At 40.2% G+C, this 27,730-nt stretch overlaps 1 protein-coding gene across 1 annotated transcript; it reads right to left on the bottom strand.

Moving 5' to 3' along the window:
* Window positions 1-1,820: 1,820 nt before the first annotated feature.
* LOC143027632 (aspartate aminotransferase, cytoplasmic-like) lies at window positions 1,821-25,991 on the bottom strand. Its single transcript, XM_076189019.1, has 8 exons — window positions 25,837-25,991; window positions 13,633-13,814; window positions 13,391-13,499; window positions 10,764-10,948; window positions 10,080-10,263; window positions 4,697-4,862; window positions 3,434-3,576; window positions 1,821-3,176 (listed from the first exon to the last, which is right to left on the bottom strand). The coding sequence occupies exons 1-8, from the start codon at window positions 25,949-25,951 to the stop codon at window positions 3,025-3,027; spliced, it is 1,236 nt and encodes a 411-aa protein (XP_076045134.1). The 5' UTR covers window positions 25,952-25,991; the 3' UTR covers window positions 1,821-3,024.
* Window positions 25,992-27,730: the final 1,739 nt, after the last annotated feature.

Genomic DNA, 27,730 nt, shown 5'->3' with positions numbered 1-27,730 from the left:
TTGTAGCTAAATGACCCCCATATTCTGTGAACTGGCCTGGTCATATTTTCTGTGGTTATCAATATTCAGAGTGAAAGAGAATGAGTAATGCAGCTACAACTTTATATATTTATAATGCAATTATTGTGATACATCATCGTACGTCAAGCAGCTTATGCTGCCTGCAAGAATTTGACTCTTATTGAAGAGGTTGATCTAAACATTATTCAAATCTTACATGTATGATATTATTCTAATTATAAGAAACTACTTACAATGCAGGGGAACTATACAAATAAACACTTTGAAGTCACTACAAGTAAAATATATATAATACAGTACTACCTCTCATTAACGGACTAAAAGGGGGGTAACGGTGTCCGTTATGTGAATAATCCATTGATTTGGAGTGGTTTTTGGGTGGCATATTGATTGCACTGCCTTAAACAACAGCACCAAAAACATTAAAAACACAGCAAAAACACTGCAGACACAGCTAATTAATGTCTGTTAATGAGAGGTAGTACTGTACTGTACAAAATTGGCAATGTGATAAATGTTATTTTATTTTATCTTATCTTCTATCTATATACCAAAAGCTTTTTCTCCCTTGTAAAGGAGGTATCCAAGTCAAAGGCACATACCTACTCCCACCCATTTCACTCCCATCCACCACCCTTTCCTCCCTCTCATCTTAGCTCCTCATGGATGACAGGTCATCCCTGTATCCCGCCCACTGCCCTGGGTCAGAGGCAATGCAGCAAGACACAGTACATCCACAGCAAGGCTGCTTCATTTAATTGGCAATACCCACTCTTCATCCCCTCATGCGAAAAAGAGAAGACAGGAAGGAATCCTTTTGGTCTGTGTCAAAATATCATTCACACATAAACACCCCCTTCCTCCCCATCCCTCATCCCTCCATTCCTTGCATCACAGTATCATTTATATACAGCCACTCTCCACTCAACCCTATCTCCTATCTTCTCCCTTCCTTGCTCAACAGACATTCCCCTCTTGCTCAACACACCTTTCACCCCATCCATCCATCTCATCCTTGGTTGTCCCCTCACATTCACTCCATCCATCTCTGCATTCCACACCTTTTTCACTAATTTTTCTTCACTCATTCTATCAATGTGTCCAAACCATCCCAATATTTTTTCATCAGCCCTAACTGCCATCTACTTTTCCACTCCCACTCATCTTCTAGTTTCTCACTCTATCCAACCTAGTAACTCATACCATACTTCTCAAATATTTCATCTCCAACACATTCAAAATTTTCGTCTCTGCCTCTCTTAAATTTCATGTCTCGGCTCCATACAATGCCAGAGGTATAATCACATCTTCATATAATCTCTTTGCATCTATTCCCAGATACCTATTTTTCATGACAATTTTTAATCCCTCAAGGCATTTACTTGCTTCTCTGAGTCTACAATTTACATCCACCTCCGTTCCTCTCTTTACTGCCACATGCCACCCCAAACCCTTAAAGCTATCCACTTCCTCCAGTTTCTTGTAGCAGTGTGTCGGTGAGGAAAGTTGAAAAAGCGGGGTCTTGCTTTCTTGATTTATTAGCAAGCCATGTAAACAAACAAGCGACGTCTAGAACGTCTTCGTATCAGTGACTTAACATAAACAACGGATGTCTACATAGGATTCAATTAGATACACACGACTAAAGGTGCTGTATAGGATCTAAACCTATTACAAAGTATAAAACATATGAGAATCACATATATAAGGAATCTACAGCACCAGTATACAATTCTTTAACACCATCTACATGTATATAAAACTAATAATAAGACAATTAATCTCAATTGACCACATGCATCCAACTCACTGGTGTCTTCTTCCCTTGTACATCTCATCACCTTGCTTTTAACCCACATTTACTTTCAACTTTCCCCTATTTCATACCTTCCCAATCTCCATCACTAACTCCCTTAAACCCTCCTTTGACCCTGTCACAAGTGCACTGTTGTCAACAAACAACAAATGGCTCACCTTCCACTTTTCTCCATTTTCTGTAACCATCTCTAGTCCCCAATCCATTAGCTTCACCTTTAACTCCTGCACCATTCAATCCAGGTACACAATGAACAGCCATGGTGACATGACACATCTCTGACATAGTCCCACCCTTACCTCAAACCACTTGCTCACTCCATTTCCAATTCTAACACAGACTCTAATAACATAATAAAAACTCTTGACTGCCCTTACTAGCTTTTCCCTAATCTCATATATCTGCAAAACCTCCCACAGTGCCTTCCTGTCTACCTTGTCATAAGCCTTTTCCAAATCCATAAAGGCCCAAAAAACCCTATCTTATATTATCTAACTTATTTTGTTTAATTTTATTCTATAGTATTAATTTTACTTTATTTATTCAATTTCACCTTATTTTACAAACAAAATTTTCAAGTATGGTGGATTCTAGTTAAACCATTAATCTAGATAGGAGAAAGGCTCACACAGCAAGAAAGGAACAACACTCCCTCAGACTTCCCCATGAAAAACAAATATGGTAAGTAACACCCACTAAGACTTACCTATAAAAAACAAGTCTCATAACAAAGCATATGAACTGGCACATCAACTAATTAACTCAGATTTGATCGACTAGTTTCAACTGGCTTCAACTAGCACATGGCATGCACTCTTGCAAGCGGCTTAGTACAGCCTCACTCAGAAGCTTTGCACTTTGGTAAATAAAAATATCATCTTTCCCATAAGTAAAAATTATAACATTAAGAGTCATGTTTTCTATTTTAAATACATTTATGCAGCAATTTATGTCGTATCTTTTTTTAAATATCAGTTTCCAAATTAGCTAAGTCACCCCTTTGCCTCGTGAAATCCGAGACAATTGAAAATTCTAGCACTAATAGGAATCTACGAGCCTGACTGCGAAAGGTCCCATTATGTCTCAGTAACATAATGAACAAGCTATACATACATTAAAAACTAATGTATGGTACATAATTTCACTGTTTAAGACTGGTTCTGGTTAAATGGTTTCAGTCCTACCTATTACAAACTTGCTTTGGGCATTGAAGTTACAGTGTCATGGATTGCCTTAGCCACATAATCCAAGTTATGAGTTGTCAGACCACATATGTTGACTTGACCATTTGACATCATGTATACATGGTATTTTTCTGCCAGATACTTGACCTGTTCAGCTGAAAGCAAAGAACAAAGAACTTCAGACTATCATGAAAAGCACTATCAAAATAATGGGAGCCACTGCTAAATTCTGGACATGCCAGCTGACTCACCATGGTGTGAAGTTAGAGCCATAACTACAGCCTCACACTATTTCCAACCCTGACACATGCCCTATTCATACATTAAAAGAAAGTTGACTATCTTCAACAGACTTCCCCATATTCCATCAAGTTATTACAGCATTTTCATGGCCATGCTATGGTTTCCTTACCAGAAAGTCCAGTGAAAGAGAACATGCCAAACTGGTCGGTGATGTGTTCCCAAGTGCCTGGTGTTCCCAATTTAATAAGACGCTCCTTCAGACCAGCACGCATTTCTTTGATGCGGTCACTCATGGTCCTGATTGCTCCCTTCCTGTAGTAGGAAAAATACCCTTGGCTTTAGTAATTAAGACACAAAAAACCATAATGATTTTTATTTCCAAACCCCTTCCTCAATATTTTCCATGTGCGGACTTGTTCACCAATTTGCTATGAAATCTTTATATCACTGTTTTGCCAATTTTTTTTTCATATAAGTATATATATAGGATATCTGGAATTGATTCAATTGTAGCTCCAAATATAGTCATAGGTTGTGAGGTGTACCCACTTCTTCATTGGCTACCTATGTGACTTGCATCCTTCATGTTTCCATGTAGGAAAAAAGACTGTGCCAAGTATGGGTGGGGCACACATTCAAAATCGGGAGGATGGAAGTGCGCCTTAAGCTTTTTGCAAATATTCTGCATCTGGGCAAAAAGCTAAGGAACTATACCCTATGCACTGAGATCTGGCCGTTAGGGCGGACCACTGGGAGTTCCCCTGTGGTGCCACATATAATTATTTTATAGTTTTATTTTATTATATAATTCTATTTTATAATTTTATAATGTTGCCTCATATGATTATATTATAATTTTTTGTCACACACCACCACTGAGATAAAAATCAAAGCAATGTTTTCTATACAAAGGTTTCGTTTCTTTAAGTGTAGATATGGCATATGTGCATGCGAGAGCGACGTTGCCACTACATCTAATCTCTGGCCCCGCCCCCCTCACATTGCATTCAGAAAACATTGCATCCACACGCACGTTCTCGCCATGGATGCCCATATGTGGCAACACCGGGAAATATCCTAGCCACGCCTTATCGGCCAATTCTCCTTCCGCTGACTATAGTTGGTTTCCATAATACCGGAGTTATATATATGTTACTATGAACATCATGATTGAATTGAATCAGCTTGGGTATGTCCCCTCACTATATGATTAATTTATATTTCTGAAAACCCAAATGTATAGAGAGTTATAAACTTATGGGAAAAATAGGTGCAGTGAGTTAGAAATTATTCACTTCCCTCTCCTCTGAATTAACCCTTGCTTCTATCAATAATTATTATTTGTTCTGGCAGCTGCCAGGTATCTGAGGAAACCCAATCCAGTGTAAAAGGGCTAAACAAGAAATCAATTCATTCACCAACGTGTTCTCACCATTCAGCAAAAAGTGCATCATCACTGAGTATCCTGGTTACAATAGGAGCACCATGATTGGGAGGAGCAGAGTATGCACCACGGACCAGCAGGGTCAACTGGGATCTGATAGGAGTGATGACTGCTGGGTCCTTGACTATCATCATCAAGTTCCCTATGCGGTCATCTGATCAAAGAAAAAACATTAGTATGGTACCTATCTATATACATATATACATGCGTGAGAAATCACATAAACATGTGATTCTAAATATGCGGAAAAACCACCAAGGAAAAAGATAAACTGATGACCCAGCGCTTTCGTCTATTTAGACATCCTCAGGGTACATAGAAATAAAAATGGACACAAGAATATATACACAGAGTATAAGGTCAGGAAGGGAACCGGGAAAGGTTGTGAGGCTCTATTGTCAATCTGACCCGTTCATGGCAGCAGACATTTGGGCTACTACCTTTTTCACAATAAAATTGTTCAGTTTATACATACCATGACTTAAATTTAAGTTATTGACAAATGTATCTTTGATCGGACTGGATTCTATTATATTTCTAGTCAAAACTGACTTATTTCTAACAACTTTTTTGGTACCCTCCCTATTAATGCATACATACATACATACATATACCAAGGCTTTTTCCCCCTTCCAAGGGAGGTAGCCAAAAAGGGAAAGGCATAAAAACACTCCCACCCATTTCATCCCTAAATACACTCCACACCCCTCCCGCCATTCCTCTCATCTGAGCACCTCCTGGATGACGGGTCATCCCTGCACCCTGCCCACCGCCCTGGGTCAGAAGCAGTGTCGCAAGACACAGTACATCCACAGCAAGGCCGCTTCATTTAATCGGCGACCCCCCCTCTCTGTCCCCCTTTGCATATAAGGCGAGGACGGGGAGAAATCCCTTCGGGCTGCGTCAAAATTTACTCACACATACTACCCCACCCCCCACCCCCCCGCCCATTCCTCCTCATGCAGTCACAACATCATCCATATACAACCATTCTCCACTCACCTCTGTCTTCCGTCCTCTCCCTTCCTTCCTCAACAGACATTCCCCTCTTCCCCAAAGCCCCCTTCACCCCATCCATCCACCTCATCCTAGGACGTCCCCTCATGTTCACTCCCTCCACATCTGCCTTCCATACCTCTTTTACTAGTCTTTCTTCACTCATTCTTTCCATGTGTCCAAACCATCCTAATATTCTTTCATCAACCCTATCTCCCAAATCCTTTTTCACCCCTGTTCTCCTCCTCACCTCCTCATTTCTCACTCTATCCAGCCTAGTAACCCCCACCATACTTCTCAGACACCTCATCTCAAACACATTCAAACTCCTTCTCTCTTCTTCTCTTATGTTCCACGTTTCTGCCCCATACAGTGCTGTTGGCACAATCACTCCTTCATACAGTCTCCTCTTCGCATCCATTCCCAAATGTCTATTCCTCATTACACTCTTTAAACCACCAAGGCATTTACTCGCTTCTCTCAATCTACACTCTACCTCCACCTTCACTCCACCTTTTCCTGCTACACTTGCACCCAAGTATCTAAAACTATCCACTTCCTCCAGTCGCTCTCCCTTAATGTTCACTTCCAGTCTACTGCCACTTTCACCCCTTGTACATCTCATCACCTTACTTTTACCCACATTTATCTTTAGCTTTCTTCTATCACATACTCTCCCAAACTCTGCCACCAGCTTTCTCAATCCCTCCTCTGACCCTGCCACAAGCGCAGTGTCGTCCGCAAACAACAGCTGGCTCACCTCCCACTTTTCTCCATTTTCTTTAACCATCTCCAATCCCTGACTCACTACCCTAGCATTCACCTCTCGCACCACCCCATCCATGTATAAGTTGAACAGCCAGGGCGACATAATGCATCCTTGACAAAGTCCCACCTTTACTTCAAACCACTCACTCTCTCCATTCCTAATCCTAACACATGCTCTACTACTCTCATAAAAACTCTTAACAGCTCCCAAAAGCTTTCCTCCTATCCCATAAATCTGCATAACCTCCCACAGTGCCTTTCTGTCTACCCTATCATAAGCCTTTTCCAGATCCATAAAAGCCCAAAAAACATCCTTCCCCTTTCCTATAGCTTTTCTATTTGCCCACTCTTGACGCTATACTGATGTTGTTTTAACTTTACTTTTAATTCTTTTCCAGTCTTTTCCAGACAAATGCTATATTGGTCAGACTGGAAAAGAATTAAAAGTAAGGTTAAAACAACATCAGTATAGCATCAAGAGTGGGCAAATTTCTAATGCATTATTTATTCACCTAAGGGATTTTAATCATTGCATAAATTGGGAAGGTGCTAAAGAAATTATTAAAAATAAGTCATTTTTGACTAGAAATATAATAGAATCCAGTCTGATCAAAGATACATTTGTCAGTAACTTAAATTTAAGTCATGGTATGTACAAACTGGACAATTTTATTGTGAAAAAGATAGTAGCCCAAACGTCTGCTGCCGCGAATGGGTCAGGTCGACAATAGAGCCTCACAACCTTTCCCGGTTCCCTTCCTGACCTTATACTCTGTGTATATATTCTTGTGTCCTTTTTCATTTCTATGTACCCTGAGGATGTCTGAATAGACAAAAGCACTTGGTCATCAGTTTATCTTTTTCCTTGGTGGTTTTTCCGCACATATATACATATACCAAGTTTTTTTTTTTTTTTTCCCTTACAAGGAAGGCAGCCAAAGTCAAAAGGCATAATGCCACTCCCATCCATTTCATCCCCACCCACTCCACTCCCATTCACCGTTTCTCCCTCCCTCCCTCTCATCTTGGCTCCTCTTGGATAACAGGTCATCCCTGCATCTTGCCCATCATCCTGGGTCAGATGCAATGCAGTAAGACACAGCACATCCACAGCAAGGCTGCTTCAATTAATTGGCAACCACCCCTCTCTGTCCCCTCATACAGAAACATTGGAAACGGGAAGAAATCCCTTCAGTTTGTGTCAAAATATCATTCACACATAACCACTCCCTAACCCCCTCATTCCCCACCAACTCCCCATCCATGCATCACAGCATCATCCACACACAACCATTCTCCACTCACCCCTATCTTCTGCCTTCTCCCTTCCTTCCTCAACAGACATCCCCCTCTTACATCCCCTTCTTGCTCAACACCCCTTTTACCCCCATCCATGCATCTCATCCTCAATCATCCCTTCATGTTTACTCAATCCACCTCTGCCTTCCACACTTCTTTTACTAATCTTTCTTCACTCATTCTTTCCATGTGTCCAAACCATCCCAATAATTTTTCATCAACCCTATCTTCCATCTCCTTTTCCAGCCCTACTCTCCTCCTCACCTCCTCATTCCCAACTCCATCCAACTTTGTAACCCCTACCATACTTCTCAGATATTTCATCTCTAACACATTTAAACTCTTCCTATCTTATGTTCCATGTGTCTACCCCAGACAGTGCTGTAGGCACAATTACCCCTTCATATAATCTCCTCTTAGCATCCATTTCCAAATGTCTACTTCTCATTATACTTTTTAATCATCCCCAAGGTACTTGCTTCTCTCAATCTACAATCTACCTCCACTCATCCCTTTTCCTGTTACAAGTGACTCCAAGTATCTAAAGCTATCTACTTCCTCTAGCCTCTCTCCTTTAATACTCATTTCCAAATTGCTTCCATCCTTTTCCATTGTACATCTCATTACCTTACTTTTACCTACATTTACCTTCAACTTTCTTTTCTCTTACATCTTCCCAAACTCCAACACTAACTTCCTTAATCCCTCCTCTGATCCTGCTACAAGTGCAGTGTCGTTCACAAACAAAAATGGCTTATCTCCCACTTTTCTCCATTTTCTTTAACAATCTCCAATCCCCTGTCCATTACCCTTGCATTTACCTCTTGTACCACCCCATCCATGTACACATTGAAGAGCCATAGTGATATGACATCCCTGGCAGAGTCCTACCTCTACCTCAAACCACTCACTCTCTCCATTGCTAATTCTAACACAGGCTCTACTACTCTAGTAAAAACTCTTGACTGCCCTTAACAGCCTTCCTCCTATCCCATATAATTGCAAAACCTCCCACAGTGCCTTCCTGTCTACCCTGTCATAAGCCTTTTCCAAGTCCATAAAGGCCCCAAAAACATCCTTACCCTTTGCTAAAGCTTTCTCATATATCTGTCTTAACACAAATATCTGATCCACGCAACCCCTACCTTTCCTAAATCCATTCTATTCCTTACCAATTACTCTCTGTTCCTCTCCTAATCCTCTCAATCAAAACCCTCCCAGGAACCTTCCCAACTACACTCAACAGACTGATACCTCTGAAACTACTACAATCACATTTGTCTCCTTTTCCTTTGTGAAGCAGAACTATACAGCCACTCCTATAGTCGTCTGGCACTCTACCCTCCTTCAGGCAAACAATAAACAACCTCATCAGCCAGTCCACCATCACTGTATCTCCCTTTTTTGGACTCCACATGACACACACCTAATTCAATTGTCTTACCTGCTCTCATCATTTTAATAACTGCATTCACCTCATCTTTTCTTATTTCTCCCCCATTTTCCTCATTCGTCACTGTCAATTTTTTTTTAGCACTTCCCATTGCAACCACCATTCCCTCCCTATCTTCCTCCACATTTACCAACTCCCTAAAATATTCTGGCCATCTTCCTCTTACCACCAACTCATCTATTATAATCTCTCCTTCTGCACCTTTCACCTTTTCTTCTCTACTTGATTCGCCTCCCTTCCTCTCTTAGTTTCCTTCCAAAACTTCTTTTTATTACTTTCAACTTCTTCTGTCATACTCTTCTCCCATTTTATATCTGCTTTCCTTTTTGCCTCCTTTACAGTATCTTATTTCTTATTTCTCTTCTTTTTTCTTTGTACCTCTCATGTGATTCTCTTATCCTATTTTGCAACCAGTCTGTGGATGCTTGTTTCTTGTTTATTACAACCTTCTTTGCTTCATCATCCCATCATTCACAACCCTTCCTTCTATTCCTTCCCATCCTCCTCATTTGACACACCATCTCTGCACATCTTGTGACTCCCTCCTTGAAACACCTTCTCCTACCTCTACTCTATTCTTCACCTCCTCCCACTCTTCTCTCAGCTTCTACATACACATATACCAAAAAGCCCACATACAAGATAGATGACCAGTCAAAGCATGTACCCACCCTTCACCCATCCCATATATATTTGTTTTCCATTTTATCTTAGCTACTTGTGAATGAAGGGCCATCCCTTGGGCACACCAAGGAAAAGGTAGGTGGTTAGGTTGAATGACTTCATACAAGCTCATAGTAAGGATGCACCTATACTGTACATCCTTTGTCTTCATACTAACACAAGTCTACTCACTGTAGAGCCCAAGGTTTTTGGCAAAGGACTGTGTCACAATCATTTCAAAGCCACGTTCAGCAAAATAACGGACAGCCCATGCATCTTTCTCCAGGTCTCCTGATGCTAGGCCCTGGTAAGCACAGTCAAACAGCGGAAAGTGGTGCTTTTCTTCAACTGCATCAGCAATTAGCTTCCACTGCTCCTGTTGTAGGAGAGAATGAAATGATTTATGAAATAATGATTAAATAACATGAAGCAATAATTTCAGTTCTCTTCACATGAGTACAAGGGACCTACAACAAGTACCTATACATGGTGGCCCTATGAAAGGGAAGCCAGCACTCTCCCTGTTACCTATCTTCAAACCCTGACAACTTATTTCCACAAGGAGAGGTGACAACCAATGACAGCTCCCATCTTACTACTTCAAACCAATGACACAGAAGCAGTCTAACATAAATACAATGTAGACATCAGTCTAAAGTTTCTTCCCAGAGAGACCCATAGGAGGGCCCAAGAACTGTTGCCATCTGCAGCAGGGCTACAGGCACCAATCAACAAAATTCAAGGATTTTGAAACTAAATATCATATCTATGAATATGTTCCTCATTTCATGAGTGCATCCATTAAATCAATAAGTACATCTAGCATTAGCCTGAACAAGGCCTATAAGCTATGCCTTCAATTATTCATTTTTGTACCTGTGTAGGGTCCACACCAGTGGGATTATGAGCACAGGCATGGAGAATGATCACAGACTTGTATGGAGCACTACGTATATCCTCCAACATGCCATCAATGTTAAGTCCCTTTGTGCTTTTGTCCCAGTAGCGATATGTCTTGAGCTCCTTGAAGCCAGAATGGTGGAAGATGTAGTAGTGGCTTCCTGAAGAAGGGCATAGTTGAATTTTTTTTCAGTATAACATGTTACATATTTTGATTCCTTTACCTAATCTTATTTTACACATGATGAGGGTGTTAGCCCCCTGTCCTCATCTCCCAAAAAACAAATAATAATGAATAAATAAAAATAAAACAAAACAAGAAATTTTAAGTCACAACTTAAGATAAATGAACTATTTGTCTATATACCAACGGCTTCTTCCCCCTTAAAAGGGAAGTAGCCAAGTCAAAGGCACATACCTACTCCCACCCATTCCACTCACATCCACCACCCTTTCCCCTCTCTCATCTCTCAAAGATATTAACTCTGAGCACTGAAGGCCATATGGCCTGATCATTTCTTTAATTCATATGCATGAATGTGTGCATCACTTGAAAAATTTAATTTGAAAATCAATAACCTGCAGTACAAGTAGAAATGAAACATGACACTCAAGTAATTTAAAAACCTAATTTCTATATCATCATCATTCCTAAAGTACAAAAATATATTTCAAAGATGTTAGCAATTTTTACAAAAATGGCAGTATCACACCAATAAATACATTAAGATCCATGCCTTGTTGCTCATCATTATGAGTCAACAGTGGAGTTATAAAGAAATTACACACAAATTCTTAGTATGCTAAAAAATGATAATGTGCTTGTGAAACTGTAAGAACAGTGGTTTATAAAAGCAATAGGCAAACACAAATGGGTGAAAACACGACTTGTTTGAAACACCACACAGGCATTAAAATGTCCCATATCAATGTAACAATCTCCATAAGTTTCTATTTTCTTTTTTAGTATTTTCCACATACAGTTCTTAATATCCAACCCCCCCCACAGAATATACAATCATCCTTGACGAACTACAATACAATCTGGGAAGACAAAACAACAAAGGTGGATTTGAAACTTCTATACAAAAATACAACATTTTCTAACATAAAAAATAATAATAAATAAAAAAATAAATCAAATAGGAAATATTCAGATGACGGCAGAATGAAACAATTGATCTGTCACCCCAGGTCTCTCTTGCGGAAGACCCACAGCTCTCGAGTAGCTAATTGGTAACATCTAGCAAACTAGCCAATACATCACTTACAAAAGAAATACATACTCTGGGTAAGGCTAGGGTGGGGGGATGCTGGCTGTGGAGTTTGGTGTCTTCTGTGTAAAAACTGCATATGGGGCAATTACAGTGGCCAGGCCTGTTCTATGTTGGCATGGTTTTAGTGAGGGTAGAACCTTTATTTACATTTTATAAAAGCCACTGACAGTCACAAACTTCATACTACACACAAGTAATAAACCTATCCCCAGAGGATATATGTTCAACCAAAATTTCACACACAAGAAATGTAATAAAATTAAATGTAAAAATATTATCAGAACAAAAAAAGTGAACAGCTATGGCAGACAAAATATGACATCACATATGTACATAAATACCAAATGCCACCTCCTCCCCTCAATATCCTACACTTCGACCCAAGCCAGTGACCAATTTCCTGAGGACTGTTGGTCTCCTGCAAGAATCAGGGCAACAGATGGATTGATACCCTGATTTACAATGCAGCAACATAATTTTTAAATATCAAGATCACCATGCAAAAACCATGCCCACACATGTAAAAAAGTTGAGCCACCTCAGTTCATACCAAAACAGGAATTGGGAATCTCTTATTCATATTCAGTTAATATATTCAAGGTCTTAAAGTATAAAACCCACCAGGGGGTGGCGAGATTATAACTGATGAAGGTGAGCAAGTATATATACCATGGAGGGAACACAACTCAACCATACCATACTCAAGATCCATGTACCGGTAAGCTTTCTAAGCTATATTGATGCTCTTACAGCTATCATTACAATTAAGGTATATCAACTATGGATTATTATAAGTAAAACAAAAAGACTTAATTAACAATACAAAAACAAGCTAAGTAACTTATATACAAGGAATACATCTGATAGAAAAAATATACCATTTTCATCATATAACTTGTAATATACCTATATTACTCACTCATGTGCTGCCCTCTGCCAGTCTTCCATATCCAGTACCACCTTCAGGACATCTTTCTTGATGTTGTCTTTCCATCAGTACTGAGGTCTTCCAACTGGTCGGTGTCCTTGTAGAGTCCCATTCATTATTATCTTTGTTAGCCTTTCTTCTGTCATTATGTGTCTAGCTCTTACAATGTCCTGTATATAAGGCTGCTTTGACATTTGACATAGGTTTCTATCATGGCACCTCACCTAATGGCCTTGTTCCAACGTCAAATACTGGGCCAAAAATCCTTTTTAGGATATTATTGTAAAAAAATTCTTATATGTGCTTTCTCATTCTTTTCTGGAATGATACATAAATCAGTATACCTAGAATACTACATCAACCCAACATGACACAAACAGCCACTCAAGGAACCTTACCCCACGTAGGATTGGAGTAAATGACGGTATCAAACTTCAGAATCTTGCCCAAGAAATCTGCTGCAACTCTCAAGCCACCTGTGCCTGACAACACTTGCACTCCAGTCACCTGTAAAAGAAATTATTTAGCAAAAAAATAGAAGTGATACAGGGTCAGGTCATGTCAATTTAGTATACACAACAAAGAATACTATGAACCTAACCATGCATATGAGTTAATTAAATAATGGTAATGATCTCACCCTGCCCTCCTTCAGGAGCGGGTTATCAGCTCCCAAGAGAATCCTGGATGCAGCAGTTGCCAAAGGTTCAAAGCCAAGGATGGGAAGGTACTCATGATTCAAAGTGTCATCCTCTGCCATCTCCTTCTCAACCCTCCGCACCACTGGCAACACCCATGGCTTACTATCATTGGTGCGGTATGCTGTGTGAAATTAATATGAAATTAAATCAAATTCATCGTCATATAAAAGAATATAAATAAATTTTCCGAAACCTCGCATTAGGGGAACATTTTGAGGATTGAAGACACATAATTCTGGCATTCACTATACATCAGCTTTTTTCATGTTCATTATGTACATGTACAAAATATATGAAATGCACATCTTGAGAAATACATATCAGAGGAGAGATTTAGGAAGTTAATGATGGAGTTTGGGAATGTGTGTGAAAAAGTAGTTGAAGATAAATGTGGGTAAATGTAAGGTGATATGATGTACAAGGGGAGAGGATGGCAGCAAATGAGAGAGAGACTGGAGGAAGTGGATAGCTTTAGATAATTGAGGACAAATGTGGTGGGAAAGGTAGGAGTGGAGGTGGAGTTAGAATGTAGACTAAGAGAAACAAGTAAATGGCTTTGGGGGATAAAAAATTGAAGAGATTGTATGAAGTTGTGCCAGCAGCACTGAATGGGTCAGAGACATGGAACATAAGAGAGGAAGAGTTTAAATGTGTTTGAAATGAAATGCCTGAGAAGTATGGTACGGCTTAAGCTGGATGGAGTGAGAAACGAGGTGAGGAGGAGAGTGGAGGTGGAAAGGGAGTTGGGAGATAGGATTGATAAAAGAGCATTGAGATAGTTTGGACACATGGAAAGAATGAGTGAAGAAAGATTAGTAAAAAAGGTGTGGAAGATAGAGGTGTGGGGAGTGAACATGAGGGGGTGACCAAGGATGAGATGGATGGATGGGGTAAAAGGGACATTTGGAAAAAGGGGAATGTCTGTTGAAGAAGGAGGGAGGAAGACAGAAGATAGGGGTGAGTGGAGAATGGTTGTGTATAGATAATGCTGTAATGCATGGAAGGGAGTGGGTGGGGGATGGGGGGTTAAGGAAGTATGTGTGAATGATATTTTGATGCAGCCTGCATGAGGAGATGAAGTGGCCTTGCTGTGGATGTGCTGTCTTACTACATTGCTTCTGACCCAGAGTGGTGGGTGAGAGGCAGGGATGACACATCATCCATGAGGAGCCAATAAAAGTGGGAGGGAGGAGTGGTGACTGGGAATGGAGTATGTGGGGATGAAATGGGTGGGAGTGGATTTATGCTTTTGACTTTGGCTACCTGCATATATCAAAATTGGTTGAAAATAGGGAAAAGTCATGAGGATTTGTTAGGTCAGCACCAATGACACTGTCATGTAAACTGTGAACTTATGAAATGTTAACATGGGATGCTTGCAACTTTTCCCATTCTGTTTGAGTGTATTACTGTCTTGGATATGGTTTGTTTCCAGGATCTTCTGATACTATGAGGCTCTTTCATTACTGCTGTTGCTTAAATGAAGTATGTGGTGGCTATACTTATCATGATGAGGAAAACAGTTGTAGTTCTAGTCACCTGTTTATCGGGCATATCTATATATCTAAGATGTGAGTTATTATGACATGTGAAAGGTATTTGCACCACCTACCTAAAAATCTTCACAAGTGTTTGAAAAAATGTATATTAAGAATTTAAACAGACGTATAGGGTGCATTTGCTAGTTTATGATCTCCAATTTCTATGAATTTTGATTACATTAGGTTGGGTTTTATGATAAAATTGTTTATTGTCATTTGAATATTAATTGTACTGTTCTCTTATCCTTTGATCTAAATCACAATGGGAAGATAATGATAGGGGCCTGCAAGTGGTGGTTCTGTAAAATCAATGTTAGACAGAATCATCTCCACTCTGCCCATCCCCTACACCTCTAAAATCCCTTTTTTAACTCTATCTAGAGGTGCTGTCCCAAGGGGCTGACAGTCTTTGGATCAAGCCCAAGATCTCTAGCAAGTTTATTGTATGTATTTCCTCCACATTTGTACATAAAATTAATACAATAACTGCTCCTATTCTAATGATATAAGCAGGCGAGACAGATAATACCCCACACTAATAAAACACTAACACCGGTCCAGTTGCTTTCCAAAGAGATCTCTGGAAGGGCCCAGAGTATTGCCAGTCACTGTTAGGGTTGGGGTTTCCAGTCAGTGATACAAAAATTCAATAATTATCATTAGGCTATCATATCAAAAGTCCGGGACTCTTTGAAGCTTCTTTTCATTCAATAAAGTGAGAAGGTGTCCTTCAACTCGAAAGCAAATCGAGGGCACTATCTGAGTGTCCCTCATGAGTATGCATGTTGCTGATGGTTGGATAGTGATCAATGTCTGAAATGTATGTCCATGACCCCTAACAATAACTTGAACATTTCATTCACTTCGTCCATGGTTGTGAACCTCTCATTAAGTCATTGGTGGTTGGGAGAGCCTTCCATGGGTGGTGGTGGAGGTGCAGCAGGATATAGCTTGTAGTGGTGGATGAGCTTATGGTAGTGTTAGGCGGGATGAAGAGTTACAAATAAACCACAATTACAAGCAGATATACTATCTACAACGGCCTCATTATATCCCCCAAAAATGCACATCACCATTATATTGTACCGGGTAATCATATGCAAGTTCCAAGGGGGGCATAATGATTAAATATTAATATAGTTAATGATAATGCCCGTGAAATAATTCTGCCAAAATGTAGACCTTAGGGTCCCCAGAAAATACTACTGTATATATTCAATATATCAGGTAATTCAAAGTGAATATGGCAATATTTAGTAATGCTTGGAAGCTGTTATTAATTTTAGGAGTCTGCACGACCCTCTAAGAACAATTTGCGCCGTCCTACTGAAATTGCCTTTTTGTAAACGGCCACTTAACCTTAGCTAAAGCAATATGCCATATTTGATACATCTTATTCACACACGACATTGCGTTTGCCACGTTCCCCTTGGACGTCTTTACCAGCGAAAAAAATACACGGGAGCGACGAGCGATTTCGCTCGGGAAAGTTCCAAAGTCGCTCTCGCAAATCCGAAAAAAAAAAAAAAAATCCATCATTTGGCAATCCCTGAATCCCATCACCATTGATGAAAGGATCAGAGCAAACACAACTTACCCGTGATCAATCATTGCATTATCAATCGATATAAACGTAACGCATCAATCAACTTTAATTTGTTGATGTACGTACGTATGTGTATGCCGTATAGCTGCTAGAGTTCAATGGCTTACCTAGCCTATCTTCGTATCAGCTGCATGCGCGCGTATACTATAGTACATGTTGACTAGACTCTACACGACTATCGTGCTACACAATGTCGCTAATTGCGAATTGCATGGTACCTGTATGCAGGGAAGTTTATTGGTTGCATGCAGCTTGCTGCCCAATCAACGCGCTGACTACACGTACAATGCACCATACCTAATACCACATCACTGCATGCATACGTACACTGTCCATATGCAAACTCGCTCGAGGCCTAGGAGGGAAACTGGTAAATCTCATTTATAACTTCATTCGCGTATTTACGAGAAAACAAAATAGAATCAAATGATTGGTTAGTAATTGAAAGTAAATGAATTTAAGTATAAATATGAATATTTGATAATTATATATTTAGTTCATGAATATGGATCTTTGGAGGGAGAATAAAAATACAAAAATAAAAAAAGATTCGTTAGCTAGCTTAGGTTTACGGTAGCTAGGTCTACGTTCGTACGTCACGTCCAAGGTAAAACGAATACTATAAGGTATGTTAGCGAGGCGAGGGGGAGAGCCAGAAAACCTCTCCACTGCGCAGGTAGATGATAACGTTAACGTAAATATCGAGACCAGGGTTCAGCGGGTCGAGAGCTGTCAGTCACTCCCACACCAGTGTGTGGAGCGAAGCTCCATCTTCTGATTAAAGGGGTAGCTAAGGCAGACAAATAACATATAAAAATGCCAACAGTTTGTATAGTGCAGAAGTGCAATGCCGTTAGACTGAAAGGTGATAAAAATATACATTTCTTTTCACTACCCAAAGATAAAGAACTTTGAAAGAAATGGATTGAATTATGTGGCACACACAATACTCGGTCATCTGGATATGTATGCAGCCGTCATTTTGAAAGTAACTATTTATTAGCAACATTTCCTGAAATTTTCATTCAATTGCAAATAAACAGACTAAAGAATCCGGTTAAAACATAACTGAGCTTGGTGGAGATAAAGGTCTACATATAAAATCCACGCAAACCCAAAATGTAATATAATAAAAACCATATGATGCTTTTATGTGTCATTACTACTGGGTTTATATTCAGCTAGTTGGTGTGTATCAACAGTATAATATCTTCCTCATCTAGGCTACCTGAACAACATATAAATTGACATGTCATCCCATCTAATAACTCGTCATATTAATATAATCCACCTAATGTGAAAGCATGGAAAACATTTTTATAACTTTTCTGGCGGTCATATCTCAGATACTGATAATTTGAGGATAAGAAAGTGATACTGAGTAATTTCAGTATTATGTAAACATCATAGTGTAATTTTAAAGTTTACCATACATCCAATTGGTTTTCTTTAAAGTTTACATTTTCTTTCACCTCTCACTCTCCCCCCCCCCTCTGAATGTCCTATGACGTCACGGTGGAGGTGCGCGGAGGGGGTGCTCAACGTACCTTATAGTATTTGTTTTACCTTGGTCACGTCCATGCCAAACTTTCGATGATCGTTCATCATGGAGCGATTTCTAGTGAAGCGAGTGAAGATGAGTGAAGATGGTTTGCCTTCAGATTCAGTCTTTTCAGAATTGAGGGATAGTGTTTTGACGGCAGGAACCGCTTCTGGACCAGCAAAGCCTAATCCAAACTCTACGGGCAAAGGCCAAGGAAAACGAAAACCAGTAAGGCATGAATCTACTATACGCTCGTGGAACCTAGATTGGCTTGAAGTGGATCGGGGCAGTGATGGTACACTAACGGTGTATTGCATGGCTTGTCGTGCATTTCCACCCCCAACCACTGCCAGTGGAAACAGAGGCGCTGTGTCTGCCGATCAGTTTCACCCATCCCCCTCCCCCCAAAATTAAAGGCTGATGTTAAAATATATATATATATATATATATATATATATATATACATCAACACATGAGTAATGAGTTATCCTTCCAATAGTTTGAAGGTAATCGAACCTGCAAAAACATGGCTCTGAAAGTATCAAAGATGGCTCTGGTAATTTAAAAAAATGGTTCTGGTGAAAAAAAAAATGAAAAATGGCTCTGGAAATAAAATTATTTTTTCCCCTGGTCTTTACTAATGCAAGATAACACCTGGAAACAGGGGAGCAATTCTAGCTATACTTCCTGCCCACAAGGCTGACAAAATAATTATAATAAAAAGAGGTCAAAGAAGCCTTGACTATTTTACCGCAATCGACAATTTCTGCGTTAGAACCAACAAAATATGAAGTCACTTCTACACTGCAGTCTGAAGAATGTTTTTTTTTTCTATTTTCCAAGAAAAACTTTGATTTCACTTAATTATACGGCACACACAGCAAATACATATTTTATCATGTATATTGGTATCCTATAATCACGTTGCACAAATTAGGGTCATAAGTAGTGAGGGATGGAGATGGGATGTGGTGATAGGGGGGGGGGGGTTGTCACTGAGAACTTTGCCCTGGGGCAGCATGTAAGGACTGCCTGGAAAGCATTTCTAACATGCTCACTGAGCATTGTGGGGAAACAGACAAATTGTAACAATCAATTGTCGACATTTTTGGGGGGAGGGGGAAAGGCCGCAATGTAGGTAGTGGGTGGGTTCGGACAGACAGTGATTTGTCAAGTCAAAACACGAGATCCTTTTCGACCAATCAAATTTGTCCCTTACGGTTCTCGCTCTCTGCACTCCTGGGCCCCTGCCCAAGTCGCAGTCGTAGTCGAAGTCGTAGTCATTAGAAAAAAAAAAAGGCGGCCTACGGTCGGTGGTTGAAGATCTAAGGAGGATGAGATGGTAGTTGGGTGAGGTGATGTGTGGAGAGGTGTTGTTGGTTGACGAGGAATAGAGAGTTGATAAACACTGAGGAGGGTAGAATAGAATACACGAGATCGGGGAGGTTAAGACATCGAGGTGCAGGTGGAATGGTAAGGGGAGGTGATCTAGGTTTGAGAACTGAAACAGGAGATAAACTACTAAACTATTTCCATTATCTCGTGACCCACAGGTGTTGTCTGCCGTGTTGTCACGTACTGAATCAAAACATTCGGCATATACCGGGAGTTGTCCACTACCTCGTGTATATTAACATGGAATATTCTAAATGCATATCTATTTTTTCATTAAATGGTAGGTGACATGAGTAATTGTTATAAATGTAAAAAAAAAAAAAGGTACTTGTTAAACGATGTGGCATCTCAGATCAGGTGACGTCCCGGCTCCCAACTAGGAATTTCCGTGGGGTTGGTAATTACATAAAGCTGAGTGCGGGTCTTCGGGCCGCTTGCAGTCTCTTTAATTATACCGGTCATACGTCATACATGCAAATATAAAGAAAACAGTGTCTCCCCCGTTTTCTTTGGAGATGGTTTAGACGCGGCAACGCTGCTGGTTTTGCCGGCCACATCCTATGGGTCACCAGATAATGGAAGAAGTGTAGGTTGGACTGGGTGGGGGAGATGATAGCTAAATCGATGGTGGGGAAGTACTTGCTGGATATATGTGTGTGTGTGTGTTGGGGGGTTGTACTGCTGTTTAGGTGGGTGTTTGGGAGGATGGTGGGGATAGAGCCTTGGAATTGCAACAGGTTATCAAGAACTAGTCTCGCAATGGGGCGGGGGAGCTTCACCTTTTCAAAAACAGAAGTAGTTCCCGACAGACTTGAAGGAAAGGATGGCTCTCAGTTTGGTGTAGTTTTCTGTGAGTATTGTGATTCTAGTATTTCTGAAATTTGAAACCAATTGTAATCATTGTACAATAGCAACGCTACGCAAAGCTGTAGATGCTTGTCTCCTTGTTCACTTGATGTAAAGCTGACATTTCATTGGAGGTCGTCAATTTGGTAATCTTTATGTTTAGATAATACAGTACTTGAGATAACAAATATGATGCCTTCATTCTCAATAGTTATTCTTAGGCAATAAATTTGTTAACATTTCCTGGTGGTATCCAGGCGTATCGCCAACACTGGCAACACGGTAAGGTGGGGAGGTCTCCTTATGTACAAATACCCACAACTCTTCACCATCATATATAGCCGACCTGCGGTCCGTTCCGTGATTGTACCAGCTTAGGTGTTCGTTCGATCCACAGATAGAATTAGTAAACTTGTCTCAAATTTACTTTGTTTTATCTTTTAAAAATAAATGTATACATGTTTTAATTATTCTCTAAAATAAATGCATATAAGATGGTAATTATTTTTTAATAGATATATGTATATGTAGAATATTTTATTTGACCCACATTAAATATATGAATTGCATTCCAAAGTAGAATTTGACTTGTATATCACACTGGCTATGTAGATCGCATACCAAATTAGCACCTGGTAACTTTTATACTGATGACATCAACAACTTCACTTTGGATCGTTTAGATGTAGTACAGAATAACAAAATTATCATAGATGTCTGCACATATCGTCCAAATTATTTTCATTTACTTAGATACGGTAAAAGTAATCACGTTGACATCCATCCTCTTTGGGCAATTTAAGCAGGAAACACTGAGTGGAGGATAGATGGAGAAGGAGGAAAGGGACAAAAGGTAGGGAGGTTCTTAGAGTGAACTCCTTGAATGAAAAGGAAAAGGAGAAGGAGTACGAAAAGAAGCTGAAGGAGGAGTGGGAGGGAGTAAAGGATAGAGCAGAGATGGGTGTGGAGGAGGAATGGGGATGGTTCAAGGAGGGAGTCTTAAAGTGTGCAAGGATGGTGTGTGGAACAAGAAGGACAGGGGGAAATAGAAGAAAGGGTAGTGAATGGTGGGATGAGGAAACAAAGAAGGTTGTAGAAGAGAAGAAGCGAGCATTCACAGATTGGTTACAAAAGAGGACAGGGGAGTCATATGAGACGTACAAAGAAAAGAAAAGAGAAGTAAAGCAAAAGGTAAAGGAGGCAAAGAGGAGAGCAGATGTGAAATGGGGTAGGAGTATGACAGAAAATTTTGAAAGTAATAAAAAGATGTTTTGGAAATAAATTAAGAGAGGAAGAGGAGGCGAATCAAGTAGGGAAGAAAAGGTAAAAGGTACAGATGGAGAGTTGATAATGGAAGAGATGGCAGTGAGGGGAAGATGGGCAGAATATTTTAGGGAGTTGCTGAATGTGAAGGAGGATAGGGAAGGAAAGATAGCTGCAGTGGGAAATACGAAGAAAATGAGAGTGATGAGTGAGGAGAATGGAGGAGAAATAAGGAAGGATGAGGTGAAGGCAGTTGTAAAGATGATGAAAGCAGGTAAGGCACCTGGTCTGGATGGATGTCATGCAGAATGTCTGAAAAAGGGAGGTTCAGTGATGGTGGACTGGTTGGTGAGATTATTTAATGTTTGCTGGAGAGAGGGTAGAGTACCGGAGGACTGGAGTAGTGCCTGTATAGTTCCTCTTTACAAGGGAAAAGGGGACAAGTGTGAATGTAGTAATTTCAGAGGGATTAGCCTGTTGAGTGTAGTAGGGAAGGCTTATGGGAGAATCTTAATTGAGAGGATTAGGAGAGGAACAGAGGGAGTAATTGGTGAGGAACAGTGTGGATTTAGGACGGGTAGAGGTTGTGTAGATCAGATCTTTGTGGTAAGACAGATATGTGAGAAAGCTATAGGAAAGGGGAAGGATGTTTTTTGGGCTTTTATGGATCTGGAAAAGGCTTATGATAGGGTAGACAGAAAGGCACTGTGGGAGGTTATGCAGATTTATGGGATAGGAGGAAAGCTTTTGGGAGCTGTCAAGAGTTTTTATGTGAGTAGTAGAGCATGTGTTAGGATTGGAAATGGAGAGAGTGAGTGGTTTGAAGTAAAGGTGGGACTTCGTCAAGGATGCGTTATGTCGCCCTGGCTGTTCAACTTATACATGGATGGGGTGGTGCGAGAGGTGAATGCTAGGGTAGTGAGTCAGGGATTGGAGATGGTTAAAGAAAATGGAGAAAAGTGGGAGGTGAGCCAGTTGTTGTTTGCGGACGACACTGCGCTTGTGGCAGGGTCAGAGGAGGGATTGAGGAAGCTGGTGGCAGAGTTTGGGAGAGTATGTGATAGAAGAAAGCTAAAGATAAATGTGGGTAAAAGTAAGGTGATGAGATGTACAAGGGGTGAAAGTGGCAGTAGACTGGAAGTGAACATTAAGGGAGAGCGACTGGAGGAAGTGGATAGTTTTAGATACTTGGGTGCAAGTGTAGCAGGAAAAGGTGGAGTGAAGGTGGAGGTAGAATGTAGATTGAGAGAAGCGAGTAAATGCCTTGGTGGTTTAAAGAGTGTAATGAGAAATAGACATTTAGGAATGGATGCGAAGAGGAGACTGTATGAAGAAGTGATTGTGCCAACAGCACTGTATGGGGCAGAAACGTGAAACATAAGAGAAGAAGAGAGAAGGAGTTTGAATGTGTTTGAGATGAGGTGTCTGAGAAGTATGGTGGGGGTTACTAGGCTAGATAGAGTGAGAAATGAGGAGGTGAGGAGGAGAACAGGGGTGAAAAAGGATTTGGGAGATAGGGTTGATGAAAGAATATTAGGATGGTTTGGACACATGGAAAGAATGAGTGAAGAAAGACTAGTAAAAGAGGTATGGAAGGCAGATGTGGAGGGAGTGAACATGAGGGGACGTCCTAGGATGAGGTGGATGGATGGGGTGAAGGGGGCTTTGGGGAAGAGGGGAATGTCTGTTGAGGAAGGAAGGGAGAGGACGGAAGACAGAGGTGAGTGGAGAATGGTTGTATATGGATGATGTTGTGACGGCATGAGGAGGAATGGGCGGGGGGGTGGGGGGTGGGGTAGTATGTGTGAGTAAATTTTGACGCAGCCCGAAGGGATTTCTCCCCGTCCTCTCCTTATATGCAAAGGGGGACGGAGAGGGGGGGTCGCCGATTAAATGAAGCGGCCTTGCTGTGGATGTACTGTGTCTTGCGACACTGCTTCTGACCCAGGGCGGTGGGCAGGGTGCAGGGATGACCCGTCATCCAGGAGGTGCTCAGATGAGAGGAAGGGTGGGAGGGGTGTGGAGTGTATTTAGGGATGAAATGGGTGGGAGTGTTTTTATGCCTTTCCCTTTTTGGCTACCTCCCTTGGAAGGGGGAAAAAGCCTTGGTATATGTATGTATGTATGTATATATATATATATATATATATATATATATATATATTTATATATACCTATCTGAATAGAATCGCCAATGACGACGATGTCAATCAAATAATTCCTTCCGACAGTTGTCCCCGAATTCGAACAGAGACTTGCGCAAGTCTCGGTTCGAATCCGGGGACAACTGTCGGAATGATTATATATACATACATACGTACATACATACATATATATACATATATATATATATATATATATATATATATATATATATATATATATATTGGAAAACAGCAAACACCAGATTCAATTGAAGGGTTTATTTGCCCGACGTTTCGATTCCCGTCCAGGAATCGTCTTCAGGGGGTATAACGGTTACAAGAATGTGAACTCCTTATGAATCGCTGAGATGGTAAACCTGGGAAAGGTTCACCCTATCAGTCAATTGTACAACGCATACAATACAATAATAAAATAAAATAAAATAACATACAATAAAAATAATAAAATACATTACAATGCCAATTACAGTAAAATAAAAATTACAATTTTGAACATAAAACAAACGAAGAAAAAGTGACCATAGGTGACACATAGTAAACAACAACAGGACAAAGAGTAAATAGAAGTGCACCAAATGTCCGCACTGAAGAATCAGGAACAAACGACTAAATTAAAAACAAAAATGCACTACAAAATACAAATAGAAATAAAATGCATGGCTGTGAACAAAAACAAAAGTAGCAAAAAGACTCACAACGTGAATACGTCAGAACATACAATATGGACCAAATATCCGAAACGAAATGTCAGGGGGGGGGGGGGGTAAACGGCTAAATTACAACCAAACAAATAAAACTAAACATCCAATATGGATCCCAGATTCCAAATCTTCTCTTACATATATATATATATATATATATATATATATATATATATATATATATATATATATAATGCTGTAAAATTACATTAATTTTCTAATGTTTTTAGTCTTCTCCATCCGGTCACCTCCTCACCTAACCAGTGACACTATTTCGACATGACCATGCAACTCGCTCTGCAAGTAACTTTCCCCAATACGCATTACTACGTCACATCTTTGAACTCCCGAACTAATCTGAAGAGCGACAACAACCTTCCAAACACGAACTCGTATTTTGCTTCAAAGGTCAATAAACAATCAATCGAAAACAATCTTCAATCGATACTGTTTTACTTGTCATGTCCGACGCAGGAAACCAGGAAATCGTGACACGGGCGACACTATTGGTCCAAATTTCAATTGCATTTTTTTTTCTGATCGAATTAAAGTTGGATTTCTACACACACACACACACACACAAAGCAGAATCACGAGAATCTTCACCTGTCGTGATTCACACAGAGAGCGAAATATAAATGAATATTGGGATGCTTTGTTAGTTTGATTCACAAATGGAGAAAACTCCTGATGTTATATTAAACACTTATTCGTAAAATCATATCAGTTATGAGAAATGTTTGTCCAAAACGTGATGAACCAGATGTTCCGTGGCATTGTAGCCTACTACGCCAGCAACAGTGGCCTATGGTTCCCGAAACCTGACTCGATTTACTGTCAAGAGAAAACGGGATGACTCTGAACGAACAGATGAATTCTAGGGACTTTTTATCTTAATTTTCAGTAAATAAATGAATAAAATACAATTCTTACACAAAACTATTAATTCAATATTTTCCAGGATACCTTCTTGGATACCCCCAAGAACAGGGTTTAGTAGGCCTACCCCTTTGGGGGGTAGTGAAGCGCTACATTAATTAAAAACACATCCACTACGCTACTCAAACTGTCTTTTTAACTTACCGCCAATTGCGCTTAGATGTACTTTCTTCTTGTGTGTGTCTTCGTTGAAGGCTTTTGCAACAGCAAACACTTCAATGGCAGGAGGTTGCTGAACTTCGTGGAAAAAGCTAGACATTTCGCAGTTGCTTCCGTCTGCGAGCGACAGTTCGAGAACATTGACCGTTCTTTGCTCAACAGAGCCATATTTTATTGCTTGAGGTACACCAGAGATCAGCTGCTCAAACAATTGTATTACAATTTTGTACTGCAACAGATAAAGCACACGGCTAGTCACATAAACAAAACAAACAAAATTAAGCAAAACTAAACACACATGAAGAAGCTAGGCAACATATGGCACAAATTAACAAAATTAAGAGATGCATTGAATAAATGCATGGCAATAGCGATCCGCGCAGTTAAAAATAGGCACAAGCGTTGCTATGACGTCACATGGCACTGACCTTGGAAATTCCATATCAACAACAAATCTGTACTCGGTATTTTCTCGAGACAAATATTTACCTTTATCGGTTATCTTGGCGGGATCAGACAGCTTTACAAAACATCGGCCACCCGTACGTCGCCGGGCGAATGTTGTATATGAATCAACTCAAAATGATGTAAAACCAAGAAATCTTGCTTATTTTTATTCACCTTAGATTAGAAGGGGAGAAACTGGTTCGGTGTTTTCGAGATATACGCACGAAAGTTTGGTAGATAATCAGTAGATTTTCTTTCGCTCCTCACGCGGGTAGAACGAGAACGTGTAACCATTACTAACCATCACCTACCACACACGTGCTCCACATGCTTGCAACATAGCGAGACTCCCCTCTTGCTTACCTTGTATTTCTAGAACATACATCTAATGCAGCACATTTCAAGACAAACAAGATATAGATACCCAATGTCACCAGACTAACCTATTAAAAATCCTTTATTATAACTGCCCTATTATATTACCCATAAACTATCATATAATATACCTAACAACACCCACCAACTATACGACTAACCCTCATATATAAAACTGACCCCAATGTATAGAATAGCGAGACTAACGCCTTTACTTACAACAACCCACTAACCCCCTATATTAACCTACGACACCTATGTCACGAACGCCAGAGCTGGGTAGGTCAAGAGCCTACCGGCCACAGCTGGGCAGGTCAAGAGCCTACCAGCCAGAGCTAGGCAGGCCGAAAGGCTGCCAGCCAGTTGTGCCCTAGGTCAAGGCCTGGCACTTACTGTATTTTGCCCACAGGGCCCATTTGTAGTTTGTTAACCAGATTGCCTTCATTGTTAATAAATAGAAGAAAACTCCCGTTTTGGAGTTTGTCGACATTTTTGGGGGGAGGGGGAAAGGCCGCAATGTAGGTGGTGGGTAGGTTCGGAAAGACAGCCATTATCGGTTACAAACGTCCGTAGTATTTTTTCGGGGAAGCTTTGTTAGAATTTCAGAGAGTGAAGGAATTTGACATTTATGATGTTTCAAGTCAGTGTACAGTCGCCCATGATAGTCTGACACTTACGAAAAACGTGTTTATAGTTTGTTGTTGTTGTTGTTGTTGTTGCAAATATCACTTTATGTGGTAAATTGATTTTCAGTATTTTTTTTATAATTTCATGGAGGATAGGTATTTGTGGTGTTTCTTATTGTTTTGGTAAATTTTTTAGTAAGCATCCATCACACCATTATTGCCCGGCCACATTTTGTGCATTTATTACGAAAATTGGCAGTGCAAAATTGCCAGTTCTATACGTCTGAATACGTACTAAATAGCACCTGACTAACTGTCGAAGTACAACTTCACCTCCTCATACTTCGTTTTGTACACCAGAATCGCCCAAATTACGCCCTAAAGGCCAATTTTATATCCCAAGTTACCCCCCGAAAAATTGCTGCTAGGGT

The sequence above is a fragment of the Oratosquilla oratoria genome, chromosome 8 (assembly GCF_046742065.1).
Source record: "Oratosquilla oratoria isolate Oo_2021 chromosome 8, ASM4674206v1, whole genome shotgun sequence".
Taxonomy (NCBI): Eukaryota; Metazoa; Arthropoda; class Malacostraca; order Stomatopoda; family Squillidae; genus Oratosquilla; species Oratosquilla oratoria.
Note: the sequence above shows the minus strand (reverse complement) of the source record. Positions and strands in the feature narration are given on the sequence as shown.

What these genes read in the sequence shown, in the direction of transcription:
- LOC143027632 (XM_076189019.1), bottom strand. Translation starts at nt 25,951, where the DNA reads ATGTCTAGCTTTTTCCACGAAGTTCAGCAACCTCCTGCCATTGAAGTG. An exon ending in TTACTCCAATCCTACGTGGG is followed by an intron (nt 10,949 to 13,390) that starts GTAAGGTTCCTT and finishes GCCCTTCTTCAG; the next exon opens with GAAGCCACTACTACATCTTC. An exon ending in CTGGTGTGGACCCTACACAG is followed by an intron (nt 10,264 to 10,763) that starts GTACAAAAATGA and finishes CTCCTACAACAG; the next exon opens with GAGCAGTGGAAGCTAATTGC.